The following is a 13,196-nucleotide window of genomic DNA, read 5'->3' on the forward strand; positions in this document are numbered from 1 at the left end:
GCTCTAACAACAGGGTTAGTTCTGTAATAGTAGTATATGCATGGGTGTGGCAATATAACGACAGTGATAGTAATAGTATCTCTATCCCAGGGGGTGGATATAATTATGACGACAGTGATAGTAATAGTAGCTGCTATCCCGGGATCTGGATATAATCGACAGTGATAGTAATAGTAGCTATCAGGGCTGGATATGTAAACAACAAGTGATGAGTAATAGTAGCTCGATTCCAGGATTGGATATACGGACAGTGAATAGTAATAGTAGCTATCCAGGGAGTGGAAGTATAAACATAAGGTGATAGAGATATAGTAGCTATCCCGGGATGGAGGCTATAACAACAGTGATAGTTAAGTAGTAATCCAGGGATGGATATAAACAGGGGTGGTAGTTATAGTAGCTATGCACAGGGGTGGCATATACGGACAGTGGTTAGTAATAGTAGTTATCAAGGGAGTGGATATTAATGACAGTTTGCTAGACATAGTAATAGCTAGCCATGCCATGGGTTGATTTTTAACGAAAGTGTTAGGTAATATGTAGTTGCTATGCCAGGGGTGGAGTATTAAACGAACAGTGATAGTTAATAGTAGCTATCACGAGGGGTGGATATAAGTCGACAGTGACAGAGTAATAGTAGCTAGGCGATCCATGACCAGGGGTTGATATAACGACACAGTGATAGTTAATAGTAGCTATTCCAGGGTGGATATAACCGAATCAGTGTAGTAATATAGTATAGCTATCCAGGGGGTGGTATTGATAACGACAGTGATGATAGTAATAGTAGCTATCCAGGGGTGGATATAACGACAGTGATAGTTATAGTAGCTTAGCCAGGGGTGGATATATAACGAACAGTGATAGTAATAGTAATCTATCCAGGGGTGGATATAACGACAGTGATAGTAATAGTAGCTATCCAGGGGTGGATATAACGACGAGTGATTATATAATAGTAGCTTTCCAGGGTGGTATTATAACGACATGTGATAGTAATAGTGTCAATGCCTATTCTAGGATGGATATAGACGGACAGTGATAGTATATAGTAGCTATCCAGGGGGTGGATATACCGACAGTGATAGTAATAGTAGCTATCCAGGATGGAGTATTAACGACAGTGATAGTAAAGTAATAAATCCAGGGGTGGAGTATTTACGACAGTGATAGTAATTAGTAGCTATCCAGGGGTTTGGTGGTATATAACGAACAGTGGATGAGTAATAGTAGCTGAATCCAGGGTGGATATAATGTCAGTGATAGTAATAGTAAGCTATCAAGGGGTGGATATAACGACAGTGATAGTTATAGTAGCTATGCCAGGGGTGGATATAACAGACAAGTGATAGTAATAGTAGCATTTCCAGGATGGTTTTAACAACAGTTTTGATAGTACTTTTAGCTGCTATCCAGGGGTGGATATAACAGTCAGTAGATTTAGTTATAAGTAGATATCCAGGGGTGGTTATTATCGTCAGTGGATAGTAATAGTAGCTATACAGGATGGATTTTGAAACGGACGGACCTCAAAAAGGTGGAGCGGGCGCTTATAGGGACAATGGGGCTTAACGTGTCAAATAGTCCAGGAATAGTAGAAAATCATCAATCCAGGGTCTAAATTAATGGATATGAATAACAAAATGATTGAATTTTAATATGTGACCAGTGATAGTAATAGTAGCTATCCAGCGGGGCGGATATTATAATGACAGCGAGAAGTAATAGTAGCTATCCCGTGGATGGATATAAGGTGAAATCATCGAACCAAATCCATGGAGAAGCTTGGTATTAATGACTTACGAATAACTACACAAATTGAGTGTTTTTGATTTAATATGATATTAGAAATAATAACGGTTTCTTAGAATAATACAAATTTGATGGGCGGAAGATATGATGCTGCAGGTTATGTTACGAATATCCTTGATTCCATATACAGTGGTATAGAACGTTTACCTGTCCCCCCGGACCGCAAACGCTGATGATGAAGTGACCAAATGTAGTGACAAGTATGTATGCTGATTAAAAAAATTAAGATTACAATTCAAATATTTTGTTTTGATTAAGATAATTGTATAGACGGATATCTTTCTGCGGAAGATATTTTTGCAATTTTGCTTAACATTTCTTTGGTACCATTGTGAAATTTGATTTTCTTGTTTTTAGTTAAAATTGTGAAAATGTCTCACAAATAATCCTCTTCATTTCATAGTTCTGTAGGTATTTAGATCCCTGGAATCTCTTGTTTTATTAAATCACCCATGTTTTGTTATTCTGTGATTTCAGTGGAATTTGTAGGGGAGGTGTGAGGTGTGTGTCTTGGTCAGTGCCAGAAAAGGGGCAAAATTCCCTGTATCTGTGAAGGTATGTAATAAAACAGTTACTTTGTTTATAATCACTGTGGTAAAATGATCACATCATATATTGAAGAGATTCAAGTGATTATTATTTATACTTATGAACAATTTATGGTGTGAACATTTATGGTGGCTTTAGGCAGGTGGTTGTTCAATGCAGGTCATTTATATAATAAATATCCTCAGGAGGAATAATCAAGGTCGCACATTAGACAGGAAGTCACTGAATACAAGAATATATTGGACTGTACTATGTTATTGAATAATGATTTTAAGATATTGTTTAAACTAACAAGAGAATAACTGAAGTCCCATTATTTTTGTTATTCGGTGTAATGTACATGTTTTGGTGACCCTGAACGGGGAGTTGTTAGATCTTGTATTGGAGCATATCTACAGCATCGTAGTGGAGCCGAATTACAAGTATAATTTTAATTAGATTGGTCATTAATTATTCATGCTTTATTGTTTCGAAAATATTAGAAGAGAAAGAAAACTGTATTATTTACCAAAATACATGTATTATTATACAATGGCAAGCCTGGCCTGTGAATACCCATTCGTGTTACAGATGAGGAGTAAACTTGGGTAAGAGATGTTGTCAGAGTGCAACAAGCAGGATACAGCGGGCTTGTACACCATTACCACTGCCAAGTGAACTAAGTCAGCTTCAAGATGGCAGTCCTTGTAATTATGGCTTTTGTAAGAGTGTAAGTCGCTGCCATTGTGTCTGAAGGGTGTGGGACTTAGTTAGTTTTTACTACTGATAGGTTTCAAGGACGTACTCAAATTTGTTATGAGATGGCTTAGATAGGCCTTACCTGGTGCCAGATTCTTTTAATTTTTGCGAAAGAATTTGTTGAAATTAGAATTATTAGTGAAATGGAAAGGTGACTTAGGATGGTATTGGGGTGTGATTGTCCTTTGACAAACGTATCATAAACTTGAGAAAAAACAAACGAGTCAGAGTTTACATGTACAACAGAAATCATGCTTTGAAACTAATTCTTAATTATGGTATTGGAAAAATAATCCTGCTTTGCTCAGCTCAACAGATTTTGTAGAATCAAATATTTCATAGATTGAATGGTCTAAAATTGGGAATCTAATGGAGGTTCATTTTTTTTGCTCAATTTTCATATGAAATGTGTCAAGCTTGGTCAGAACTATTAGTCTAAGATAGTAATTTTACATCATATCCAAATTGGTCCAATATATATTGTAAGCTCACCTAGTCCGAAGGAATAAGGTGAGCTTATGCCATACCGTGGCGTCCATCGTCCATTGTCCGTCGTTCTACGTCCGTCATCCTACGTCTGTCGTCTGTCGTCCATCGTCCGTCTGTCCGTCCATCAACAATTGACTTCTTCTCCATAACCGATGGTCGGAATTCAACAAATTTGACTGGTAGCATCTTTATGGGTTCCTGACTGAAAATTGTACAAATGATGGGGCTGAACCTCAGGGGCCTGAGGGGCGGGGCAAAAGGGGTCAATTTGGTTATTTCCATATAAACTACTTCTTTTCTGAAACTATGCATGGGATAGCACTCATAATGCAATGGTAGCATCATTATAGGGTGGGGACTCAAAATTGTACAAATGATGGGGCTGACACCCCCAGGAGCCTGAGAGGCAGGGGCAAAAAGGGGTCAGTTTTGGCTATTTCCATATAAAAAACTTCTTTTTTGAAACTGTGCATGGGATAGCAACTCATAATGCAAATGGTAGCACCATTTTATAGGGTTTGATATTCAAAATTGTACAAATGATGGGGCTCACCCTGGGGAGCCTGGGGGCAGGGGTCAAAAGGGATCAATTTGTCTATTTCCATATTAACTACTTCTCTGGAAACTAAGCATGGGATAGCAGCTCATAATACAATGGTAACATCCTTTCAGGTTGAGATTCAAAATTATACAAATGATGGGGCATGGTAGGATTAGCAACCCCCCCAGGAGCCTGAGATTCAAAATTATACAAATGATGGGGGCTCAACCCCAAGCCCTGAGGGGGGGGGATTTCCGTATTAACTGAAATACTATAAGGGGCTAGCAACGGGTGTCAAAAGGGATCAATTTGTCTTTGTTTTTGAAAGGGTCAAAACAAGGGGCTATTGCGAAGAAACTTCTCATGTGAACTTTTGTCTAATCACTTTTTTTATAAGCATGGGATATGCAGTTACTCAGTATTTTCATACATATTTTTCTTAATATATTTATGATAATTTTCTTTCACTAACATAAATGGGATTTGATCATAATTCCGGATGGTTACATCCTTTCACGTTTTTGAGGTGGAGATTCAAAATTATCTTTCGTCAATAAACAACAATGGCGGTCCATTATGGGGCTCAACCCACCCAGGAGCCTGACATTTTATTAATGTGAGTAAATCTTTGTCTGAAATCACAATAGTGGGCTTTTGAAGGAATATGGTGGGGATTCAAAATTGTAAAAATGACAGGGCTGACCTGCTTGGGCCTTAAACAGAGTCAAAAAGGTTAATTAGCTACTATTTTCATATAAATTAATTACTACTAAATTACAGAATTACTCAAAAAAAAAATAAATAAGGTGAGCGATAACAGACCATCTGGGCCTCTTGTTATACACATTGTTTCTAGATAATGTTGTTACATTTATGGGTCAGTAGGTGACACATATTATATTTAAAACTTAATTCACTTGTATTGTAGGGTACATGTGCGAGAACTGAGACTGTTGTGAAGAGATTATACCAAGTCCTGCAGTATTTCAGTATCAACCGAATAGGTTTGTAATTTAGGACAATGTATTGTATTTTATACTATCAAAGCTCTTTGTACCAAACATTTGGAGTGTTACAGTGGTCAAACCACCTTTTCATTTCAAAATAAGTTCGGGAGGAGTTGATTCCCCAGATCGAAAAATATATCGTATTTACAGTAATTAGTGCCATGGGTGCTTAAACAATAATAGCGATGGGGCTCTTCCCAGTGAGTGTTCATTTTATGTAAGATTTTATGAAACAAGTCTAAGAAGTTTTTTTTATTTTTGCAAGCCTTGGCAGGCAAAAATTAAAACTTTGAGATGTGGTATTTTATTCTTGTATGTTAAAATAAAAAACGTGTGCTATTTCACTGCCTGTTTCATTCAAAAAAGTCTTTGTGCTGAGTCATATGTGTTTTTAGGTCATCTGACCCAAAGGGTCAGGATGACCTATTGTCATCATGCACCGTACGTCATCATGCGCCGTCCGCCATCCATAAACTTTTCATTCAAACGACTTCTCCTCAATAACCGAAAGGTCCAGGGTTCTAATATTTGGCTAGTGTTTTCCACAGGAAAAAAAAGGGCATGGTGCTGGGTTTTGAAAAGGGCACCTTGACCGCGATAAATAACCATCAGAGGGGCACAAAGGTTATATCGACAACTTCCAATACATGGGGAAATCTTTAAAACTGTCTTGTTGTTTATTTAATTCTGGTTCAACTTAATATCATTTAAAAGCTTTAAACTCTCTGAGTTGCTAAGTAATATCAGGACATCTATTTAATTATTCTGAGTGAAAAAAATGATTTTGAAAATTGTAATCTGCAGATCATATGATCATGACTATAATTGATTCACAAGAAAGATCTAAATTTCATTTATATTAATTAAAAGAATGGGAAAATTCAAAATGTATTTCTTTATTTTAATATATATCTTTATTTAAATATTAAAAATACTGTATTGATTTGAATAAGATAACATGCTTCATAATAATGGACAATTAATTAAAATAATGTTCTACATTTACAAGCACTAAATTAAGAAAATACAGATAAGTGTTAGAGTAGTATGCAAAATATTTCAATTTAATCTGATAGAGAAAAAAGTTGATTTCTTTTTAATTTGATTTATTTTAATTACTTTGCTATTAATAATTTTATTATTATTAAGATATCTTTTCTAAAAATAAATTCACACCGAAATTCTAAAAAAAATAATACCGTTTTCATTTTTAAAAATGTGAATATTAGTAAAATCCTGAAATTCAATACCTCCGGATCTACTATTACAATACACCCAAAATGGCGGCCATTACGATTGCAAATCTTGTGACATCCATCCGATATAGATAGGCCTATTAAACATTAAAAACGTGAGTAAATCATTTACAGTTGTAAGCAGTATTTGTTTTTGAAGTAGTGCTCACTAGCTGTAGTCATAAAACTTATTGAAAGGCCAGCTGATTGTTTTCTAGGCTGCCGATCGGCTGCTTGACTTCAGCTTACGTAATACACAGACCTGAAAGTGACACCACAAGCCAAGGTGGAAATAGCCCAAGGCTGCTAATTAGGGCCACTGGGGTGTTGGTCAGGGGGTCAGGGAATGGTCACACTTCTTTTGTTTACTTAATTATCAAGCCACTACCTGGTATTTGGTAATTTAGTAGAAGTGTACTGGGGACAAACAGGGCACGGCGTTAGGTCAAAGGGGCATGGCGTCAGGTAAAAAGGGCACGGCGCGGCGCCATGCTAATCGGGGCTGTGGGAATCACTATTGGCTTGTAGCATGCTGGGATGAAGGGCTACCAAGTTTGTTCAAATGAATGACCTTGACCTTCATTCAAGGTCACATAGGTAAAAAAGGCTTAAATCTTTAAACTACTTCTTCTCAAGTACCAGAAGGCCTACTACTGGCCTAGGATACTGATATTGAGCCTATAGCATGCTGGGATGAAGGGCTACCAAGTTTGTTCAAATGAATGACCTTGACCTTCATTCAAGGTCACATAGGTAAAAAAGGCTTAAATCTTTAAACTACTTCTTCTCAAGTACCAGAAGGCCTACTACTGGCCTAGGATACTGATATTGAGCCTATAGCATGCTGGGATGAAGGGCTACCAAGTTTGTTCAAAGGAATGACTTTGACCTTCATTCAAGGCCACATAGGTCAAAAAGGCTAAAATTTTTAAACTACTTCTTCTCAATAACCAGAAGGCCTACTGCTGGCCTAGGGTACTGATATTTGGCCTGTGGCCTGCTGGGATGAAGGGCTATCAAGTTTGTTCAAATGAATGACCTTGATCTTCATTCAAGGTCACAAGGCAAATAGGCTTAAATCTTTAAACGACTTCTTGTGCATAACTTAGAGGCCTAAAGACATGATACTTGATATGTGACATACTGGGAAGAAGTTTGTTCAAATGAATGACCTTGCCTTCATTGCAGGTCACAGGGGTCAAAAAGGCTAAAATGTTTAAAAGACTTCTTCTCAAGAACAAGAATGCCTAGGGTACTGATATTGGGCCTGTAGCATGCTGAGATGAAGGGCTACCAAGTTTGTTCAAATGAATGACCTTGACCTTCATTCATGTTCACAGGGGTCAAAAAGGCTATATTCTTTAAACGACTTCTTGTGAAAAACTAAGAGGCCTAGGGTACTGATATTGGGCATGTTGCATTCTGGGATGAAGTGCTACCAAGTTTGTTCAAATGAATGACCTTGACCTTCATTCAAGGTCACAGGGGTCAAAAATGCTATAATCCTTTTAACAACTTCTTGTGAATAACAAAGAGGCCTAGAGACCTGATATTAGGCCTGTGGTATGCTGGCATAAAGGGCTATCAAGTATTTTCAAATGAATGACCTTGATCTCCATTCAAGATCACAGGGGCCAAATAGGCTAAAATCTTTAAACGATTTCTTGTGAATAACTAAGAGTCCTTGAGACCTGATATTGGGCCTGTGTCATGCTTTATCCCAGCTTGACACGAAGGGTTACGAAGTTTGTTAAAATGAAGGACCTTGACCTTCATTCAAGGTCACAGGGATCATAGGCTATAATCTTTTAACTCTTTTCCGGTCAAGAACCAAAAGGCTTAGGGTATTCTTTTATTGAGTCTGCAGGAGTGAGATGCTGGGATGATGGGCTACCAAGTTTGTACAAATGAAGGACCTTGACCTTCATTCAAAGTCACAGGGGTCAAATTGGCTAAAATCTTTAAATGACTTCTTCTTAAGAACCAAAAGGCCCAAAAGGACCTTCATTCAAGGTCACAGAGGTCAAATAGGCTAATATCTTGTGAATAACTAAGGGGCCTTGAATACTGATATTGGGCCTGTAGCATACTAGGATAAAGAGCTCCCTAGTTTGTTGAAGTGAATGACCTTTATGTACTTTTTTATGCCATATAATATTAGTCAGATGACCGTTAAGGCCCATTGGCCTCCTGTTTTCTGAAATGGCCTGTAAGATGGCTTTTTTAAACATAAAAGTAAGTGTTTGACTGACCGAGAATTGAGTAACGTGTTTTATAAATGTGTGATTGTTTTATAGAGGTGATACTGAAGGACAATGTGGTATGGGTGATACTCCTACTGTCATCTATCCTCTGGCTTATATTCATCGTTATATTTGAATGTGTGGTAAGTACATGTATCTTGTCCTGTCTTCTGCCCTCGACCTGCACTATCCTCTGTCCTGTCCTGTCATCTGTCGTTCTTTCCTTTCCTGCTCTGTCCTCTATTCTGTCCTGTCCTCTGTAGTGTCCCTTGTCCTCTGTCCTTTCATGTCCTCTATCTGTCCTGGCTTTAAACTAACCTTTATCCTCTAGCTGTCATATATTTTCCTCTCCTGTCCTATGCCTTGTCACATCCTCTATCCTCTAGCTATCCTATCTTGTCCTGTTCTCTGTCCTGTCCTCTAACTGACCTATCCTGATTTGTCTTATCCTCTACCTGTCCACACCTGTCCTCTGTCCTGTTCTGTCCTGTCATCTAGCTGTCCTCATGCTTGCTTATTACTGTCCTCAATCCTCTAAGTATCCTGTCCTCTGTCCTCTAGCTGTCCTGTTATGTCCTCTCCCCTGTCCTGTCCTCTATCCTCTAACTGTCTTGCCCTGTTCTCTAGCTTCCTGTCCTCTGTCCTCTAGCTGTCCTATTATGTCCTCTCCTCTGTCCTGTCCTCTATCCTCTAACTGTCCTGCCATGTTCTCTAGCTGTCCTGTCCTCTGCCCTGCCCTCTGTCCTGTCCTCTCTCCTCTAACTGTCCTGCCCTGTTCTCTAGCTTCCTGTCCTCTGTCCTCTAGCTGTCCTATTATGTCTCGCCTCCTCTATCCTCTAACCTGCCCTGTCTCTCTCCTGTCTCTGTCCTCTAGCTGTCTATTATGTCCTCTTCTGCCCGTCTCTAACTGTCCTGCCCTTCTGCTTCTGTCCTCTGTCCTCTAGCTGTCCTATTATGTCCTCTCCTCCGCCCTGTCCTCTATCCTCTAACTGTCTTGCCCTGTTCTCTAGCTTCCTGTCCTCTGTCCTCTAGCTGTCCTATTATGTCCTCTCCTCCGCCCTGTCCTCTATCCTCTAACTGTCTTGCCCTGTTCTCTAGCTTCCTGTCCTCTGTCCTCTAGCTGTCCTATTATGTCCTCTCCTCTGCCTGGTCTCTAACTATCCTGCCCTGTTCTCTAGCTGTCAAGTCCTCTGTCCTCTAGCTGTCCTATTATGTCCTCTCCTCTGCCCTGTCCTCTATCCTATAACTGTCCTGCCCTGTTCTTTCGCTTCCTGTCCTCTGTCCTCTAGCTGTCTTATTATGTCCTCTCCTCTGCCTGGTCTCTAACTATCCTGCCCTGTTCTCTAGCTGTCAAGTCCTCTGTCCTCTAGCTGTCCTATTATGTCCTCTCCTCTGCCTGGTCTCTAACTATCCTGCCCTGTTCTCTAGCTGTCAAGTCCTCTGTCCTCTAGCTGTCCTATTATGTCCTCTCCTCTGCCTGGTCTCTAACTATCCTGCCCTGTTCTCTAGCTGTCAAGTCCTCTGTCCTCTAGCTGTCCTATTATGTCCTCTCCTCTGCCTGGTCTCTAACTATCCTGCCCTGTTCTCTAGCTGTCAAGTCCTCTGTCCTCTAGCTGTCCTATTATGTCCTCTCCTCTGCCTGGTCTCTAACTGTCCTGCCCTGTTCTTTCGCTTCCTGTCCTCTGTCCTCTAGCTGTCCTATTATGTCCTCTCCTCCGCCCTGCCTCTATCCTCTAACTGTCCTGCCCTGTTCTCTAGCTGTCCTGTCCTCTAGTCTCTATCTGTCCTATCATGTACTCACTTCTGCCCTGTCTTTTATCCTGTCATATGTTATGCAAGAATGTGCCATCTATAGCAACCATCCGATGATGGAAAAGTTTAGAGTGCAGTTGTAATTATTGTGACCTTCTCTTCTTAAATTCTTTACTATGACACATTGGTCTGTTATATATAAACAGTTCAAACATACAGTAAACTTGCAGAATTAAGTGCTTTTCGTACCAGACATTTTACAGACAATTGGTAGAAACTCTGGACTAATCAATATTAAACATTGTGGCATTATTGTTTTAGAGAAGATTATAGAGCTATGTCAGTGTATACTGTTACAAGTGATAAACAGGCAGCCAGCAGACAGAAGTGTGTACGTAAACAGATATAATTGTCAAAGTGTCAAAATTTTGTTTTTTCCTATAATAGGATGCAAGTAATGAAAGGAAAGAAAAACCAACTAGGGAGAATTTAACCCGGATGGTATGTATACTTAGATAGAGAAACTAGACTGGAGGGAGCACTGGCCCCAAGATCATGAAACAATCTTTAATCCAAAACTGTCTAAACTTTAGACTTAGCCAATTAAAGATGATGTTACTGTCTAAAGTTTAGACCTAGCCAATCAAAGATGATGTTACTGTCTAAAGTATAGACTTAGCCAATTAAAGATGATGTTACAAAAAAATGTTACTTCATTTCTCATTGGCTAAGTCTAAACTTATGACAGTAACATCATCTTTAATTGGCTAAGTCTATACTTAAGACTTAAGATTGTTTCAATTATTCCGGAGCCTGGTCTGGTGTTGTCATCTATTACTGTGGTCTCTAGGTCATCTGACCCTAAGGGTCAGGAATGACCTATAGTCATCATAATTATGTTTCGTCCGTCGATCGTGCGCCGTCTCCTGCCGTGCTGTCCGTGCGCCGTCCGCCGTAGGTGCGCCGTGCCTTGCCGGTGCTAATCCGTCCGCCGTGCGATTACTCTTTTCACATTTTGAACTTCAGCTGTCTCAAGTTTGACCAGTGGGGAGCTGAAACTACCTGCAATATCCTGGTCTGGTGTTGTCATCAAGATAGCTGTCAAGTCCTCTGTTCCGCCATCTTGAAAACACAATTTGAACTCCTTCTTCTCAAGTTCTACTAACCGATGCTGTTCTTTGGCTGAAAGTCCTCTGCAGCTGAATGTCCTCTCCTGACCTGGTCCTAACGACAAAGCCCTGTTGTCTATTTTTCGGGTCCGATACCGAAAATCAAAGAGTTGGGCCGCCATTATGTCCTCTCCTCTTGAAAACACATTTTAACTAACTGCCCTGTTCTCAAGCTTCGTAGTCCGGTGTCGATTCTGGCTGAAAACTTGCATGGATGATCCTCTCCTCTGACCTGGTCTCTAACTAAAGTGTTGTTCTCTATTGTCAAGGGTCTGTCCTCCGAAATCCTAAGATGGCCTATCCCTCAGCCTGGCCATCTAACTGAACCTGTCCTATGTTCTCTAGCTTTTAAACTTCTTTCTCAAGTTCTACCGGTGCGATTTGGCTGAAACTTGCATGAAATGATCCTGACATGGTCCCGACAAAAGTGTTGTTATTTTTCGGGTCGATCCGAAATCCAAGATGGCCGCCACAGGCGCCATCTTGAAAACACATTTTGAACTTCTTCTCAAGTTCTACCGGTGCGATTTGGCTGAAACTTGCATGAAATGATCCTGACATGGTCCCGACAAAGTGTTGTTATTTTTCGGGTCGATCCGAAATCCAAGATGGCCGCCACAGCCGCCATCTTGAAAACACATTTTAAACTTCTTCTCAAGTTCTACCGGTGCGATTTGGCTGAAACTTGCATGAAATGATCCTGACATGGTCCCAGCTGTCAAAGTGTCCTGTCGCTCTAAGCTGTCCTATTCGGGTCGATGCCTGTCTCTAACAAGATGGCCTGTTCACAGGCGTCATCTTGCCTCTAAACTGTCCTATTTTGTCCTCTTTGCTCAAGTTCTACTGTCCTGCGATCCCCTGGCTGAAACTTGTCCTCTTGCTGAAATGATTCTCTCTCGCCTGGTCTCTAACTATCCTGTCCTTTGTCATGTCCCTGTCCTTCTAAGCTGTCACTGTTTATGTTTTCCTCTGGGTCGATCCTGAAAATATCTCAAGATGGCCGCCACAGTCCTCTCCTCTGCCATCTTGAAAACACGATTTTGGAAATTATTCTCAAGTTCAACTCGCTGGCGATTTGGCATATGTGAAACTATTGTGCATGATGCAATGATCCTGGACAAAGTCCCGCAAAGTGTTGGTATTGATTGTGACATTCTCTCTTAAATTTCTTTACTATGACACATTGGTCTGTTATATATAAACAGTTCAAACATACAGTAAACTTGCAGAATTAAGTGTTTTTCGTACCAGACATTTTGCAGACAATTGGTAGAAACTCTGGACTAATCAATATTAAAAAATTGTGGCATTATTGTTTTAGAGAAGATTATAGAGCTATGTCAGTGTATACTGTTACAAGTGATAAACAGGCAGCCAGCAGACAGAAGCGTGTACGTAAACAGATATAATTGTCAAAGTGTCAAAATTTTGTTTTTTCCTATAATAGGATGCAAGTAATGAAAGGAAAGAAAAACCAACTAGGGAGAATTTAACCCGGATGGTATGTATACTTAGAGAAACTAGACTGGAGGGGAGCACTGGCCCCAAGATCATGAAAACAATCTTTAATCCAAAACTGTCTAAAACTTTAGACTTAGCCAATTAAAGATGATGTTACTGTCTAAATGTTTAGACCTAGCCAATCAAAGATGATGTTACTG

The 13,196-nt window shown here is 39.7% G+C and overlaps 1 protein-coding gene across 1 annotated transcript in view; it reads left to right on the forward strand.

Annotated features, from left to right (window-relative positions):
- LOC138334428 (ADAM 17-like protease) overlaps window positions 1-13,196 on the forward strand; it is a 62,361-nt gene that overhangs the window by 44,165 nt on the left and 5,000 nt on the right. Inside the window, exons 16-19 of the mRNA XM_069283093.1 lie at window positions 2,937-3,070; window positions 5,058-5,133; window positions 8,669-8,757; window positions 10,814-10,867. Of these exons, the coding sequence (XP_069139194.1) occupies window positions 2,937-3,070; window positions 5,058-5,133; window positions 8,669-8,757; window positions 10,814-10,867 (353 nt within the window). The remainder of the gene's footprint in view (window positions 1-2,936; window positions 3,071-5,057; window positions 5,134-8,668; window positions 8,758-10,813; window positions 10,868-13,196) is intronic.

This window comes from Argopecten irradians, chromosome 11, assembly GCF_041381155.1.
Source record: "Argopecten irradians isolate NY chromosome 11, Ai_NY, whole genome shotgun sequence".
Classification (NCBI taxonomy): domain Eukaryota; kingdom Metazoa; phylum Mollusca; class Bivalvia; order Pectinida; family Pectinidae; genus Argopecten; species Argopecten irradians.